Source organism: Austrofundulus limnaeus, unplaced genomic scaffold (assembly GCF_001266775.1).
Source record: "Austrofundulus limnaeus strain Quisiro unplaced genomic scaffold, Austrofundulus_limnaeus-1.0 Scaffold93, whole genome shotgun sequence".
In the NCBI taxonomy this organism is placed as follows: domain Eukaryota; kingdom Metazoa; phylum Chordata; class Actinopteri; order Cyprinodontiformes; family Rivulidae; genus Austrofundulus; species Austrofundulus limnaeus.
In genome coordinates this window covers 1669693-1673149 of record NW_013952495.1, presented here as the reverse complement: position 1 = coordinate 1673149, position 3457 = coordinate 1669693, and the positions used below count along the sequence as shown (strand labels likewise).

At 38.9% G+C, this 3457-nt stretch overlaps 1 protein-coding gene across 2 annotated transcripts in view; it reads left to right on the top strand.

Moving 5' to 3' along the window:
• Nucleotides 1–3457, top strand: part of zgc:158689 (brain-specific angiogenesis inhibitor 1-associated protein 2) — a 15774-nt gene that overhangs the window by 2263 nt on the left and 10054 nt on the right. For both annotated transcript variants that reach the window (XM_014012710.1, XM_014012711.1), the window contains 5 exons: nt 8–123; nt 218–293; nt 864–950; nt 2502–2563; nt 2757–2828. In XM_014012710.1, coding sequence (XP_013868164.1) covers nt 76–123; nt 218–293; nt 864–950; nt 2502–2563; nt 2757–2828 — 345 coding nt within the window. In that variant the 5' untranslated portion in view covers nt 8–75. Of the gene's footprint in view, nt 1–7; nt 124–217; nt 294–863; nt 951–2501; nt 2564–2756; nt 2829–3457 lie in introns of those variants that run through there.

Genomic DNA, 3457 nt, shown 5'->3' with positions numbered 1-3457 from the left:
CTGTTAGACAGCAGAGAATAAAAGGATCAAACAAGCATAAATCCAGCAGCTGCAGATCTGCATCAGAAAAAGAAAATGTCTCGCACCGAAGAGGTCAACAAGATGACGGAGAACGTCTACAAGGTGAAAACTGCAGCGTTTTATCTTTATCTTCAGTTGATGACGGGTCCAGTTAACAAAAGCTGTTCATGAATTAAATGTTTGTTTTAAATAACAGGGCATTCTGGACCAGTTCAACCCCAGTCTGAAGAACTTTGTGACCATGGGGAAACACTATGAGAGAGCTCTGACAGGTCTGGACTGAGTCTTTATCGCTCTATGTGTATGTGTGTGCGCATGTCTTGCTATCTTTGTGTGGACATATTTTGACATTAGACCACCCTTATGAGGGCATTTTTCCTGGTCCACACATGGGGTAAACACTGTTTTTTCAGTTAGGGTCAGGTGTGTATGTGGTTAGGTTTAGGGTAAGGGGTCAGAGTTAGGCTGTAGAAATAATTAGAACTCATTGCAAGTTCACACAAAAATAGCAAAACCTTAGATGCGTGTGTGTGGGTGTGTGACGCTTTTGGAGTCAACCCATTTTAAGATACCCGTCACAGCTAATCCAGAACACACAGGACTACAGCTCAATTAGTCTTTCAGATATTGGGCTGAAATTTGTTGTGAAAGTAGCTGAGAGTCCTCCTGAACACAGAATACCTTGTCAGATTTCGTATAACATTATTTGAAAGATTTTACTAAAACCTTATAACCCTGTTTGATAAAACGAAAAAAAAAGATCAAATATTAGTTTTAAAACTGTTGCATGAAAAGCTATGGGTGATAGGTTTTTAATTTTTCACATTTACTCTCTTTTCCAGGAGTGACTGTGGCAGCTAAAGGCTACTTTGATGCTCTGGTGAAACTCGGAGAGCTGGCAAGCGACAGCCAAGGTTCCAAAGAGCTGGGTGAGTGGTGGCGAGGAGAAAATAAAGTGCTTGTAATTACTAACATGACAGCTGATGAAGAGTGTGTGTGAGAAGCGCTGCGTGCGTGAGGAGATGAAGCGAGGACGGGGAAATGTCGAGGCAGAGAACAGAGGGAAAATGGGAGAGAGTGGGGCCATTGTTGGGAGATTAACAACACCACATGATCTCATTGTAATGCTGAAAACGGCGGGGGAGGCAGGCAGGAGTGTCGGAAGGCGAGATGCCAGCCACCACATACTACAAGGGCCGTGTGACCGAGGGAGGGGCCTGCAGCTGACCGCCACTTTGTTGATCTGAAAACTGTTTCAAAGAAACAACCTTTCACATATTTTAGCTTGATTTGTGATAAAAAGGTGCAAATTTATTCATGAATTTATTCATGTGTGGCCTTTAACAAAGCGTGTGTTTAATGCAGGGGTGTCAAACTCATGTTCACTGAGGGCCACATGATCATTATGGTGGTCATCAAAGAACCAGTTGTAATTTAATGTTTCCTGTTTAACTGCGACTAAACATGAAACGTCACGTTGTCTCATTGCAACGGCTGAGCACAGCTAACAAACAATAACTGAGCTCTATGTGGTATTTCCTGCATAGAAACAGCATTGTATCATGTCCTCTTATAAATGCTGAAAGGTGCTACATGTATGACTGACTAAATGGGAAATAAATAATACCGAAATACTATTAAATGTAAAAGTAAGAGTGTTTTACTCACTGTTGAGTTGAGGTGAGTAGCTGCCATCTTGAATTCTGAACTCTCCCACTTTCCAACAGGGTGTTCCAATTCAAATTTGCGATTTCTAAGAGGTAAATAACCACTTCCCAGTACAACTGGGCTGCAGCAAAAATAGCTGGTGAAAATGCAACTAAATGAAGATTTTACACAGCAAATTTTTTTTGTCTGCCAGTTACTTTTGAACCCTGTTCAGCTCCACTTAATGGTGGGATGTCGTCATTCTGTGGGTAAAATAATCAATATGCATTTTGAGAGATGTGGTTTATGGTCGAGGCTAGCTTTAAAGCAGCTTATTTTAAGACATTAAGGCATCTTTGACTCTCTTGTAGGCCACATAAAATGCTTTGGCAGGCCACATTTGACCTGTGAGCCTTGAGTTTGACACGAATGATTTAATTTAATGTGTTATCAAATTTTGGGTCCCTTTTATATTTTATGATTCTCACAAAAACAGGTTAGGTAAGCAGTTACCTGGGACCCAAAGATACCAAGGACCTCATAAAAACCTGAAAAGCTCACAGAATGAATTTTGTTATTGTTTAATTGTGCAGTTAAATGAATGTTCAGTGAAGTAATCTTTTTTTCATGTTTAAAAAAAGAATGAAGAGCAGGATTATACATCACAACAGTCTGCCAAAAGGAAAGTGCAGTTCTCTTGAGTAAAATGAGTGAAAATCAAACTCAGCGGCTTACTTGTAGGATTTAGAAATATGAGTTAAAAATAATAATAAAAATAATTTATATAGGGTTAGAAGACTAAAAAACTAAATCTGCCTAATCCGTCCTCACAGGAGACACGTTGTTTCAAATGGCCGAGGTTCACAGACAGATTCAGGTTCAGCTGGAAGACGTGGTAAGAACAGACTAACATTCTCATTTCTTTTGTCATAAAAAACACTAATAATTTGTCACAAATTAAAGAGCCTTGGTATGGGTCAGTCTTATTAAATAACCTATTTAAAGTGTCATGAGTCCACAGCTGGTTGAAAAGGTGACCAAAAACTTCAGGAAGTCAACTTGTTTATTGTAATTTCATTCAAAACCAGCTGAAGCTGTTTCACTCAGAGATGTTGGCCCAGTTGGAGCAGAAGCTGGAGCTGGACATCAAATACCTCACAGTGAGTTCTTATAAGCATCTCTGACATCTTTATGCTTTTTCTGTAAAGAGTAAAAACACAGAAAAGGGTAAGAGAGGGAAGAAACAGAGACTTGTTTGATTTTGGACAGAACCTCGTGGCATTGATGTTCATTCCAACAAGACATTTTTATTTAAAATATAAATATAAGTTAAAAACTAAGCTTCTATTCTGCAACTGTAGTTCTGTTATGAAGTTGTAGAATCATTGGGCCTCATGCAAGGACCGTTCATACGCACAGATTTGTTCTTAAGTTGTGCGTACGAGTGATTTAGGAGAATTTGTGGCATTCACCAATGTTTTTGTATTCTAAGATTTTTTTCAGATACGAACAAAATTCACTTGTGTCCCAGACCTGTCGTATATTTTACGAGCAGTCAGTCTGCTGTTATCCAGACGGGATTTCTTCACTAATAATTATATATTTCGTTAGTTTGAAGATATTTTGAGTTGAAAATAAATTACACTCTATGATTATCTTGACAATAGGATATTCTGCTTGAATTAGAGTTATAATTTTAAATGTAATAATTTAGACTAACAATATAACATCCCTCTCCCCAGCGACACTTTCCAGCTCGTCTTGGGGGACTCCGAGACGTTCCCAGGTC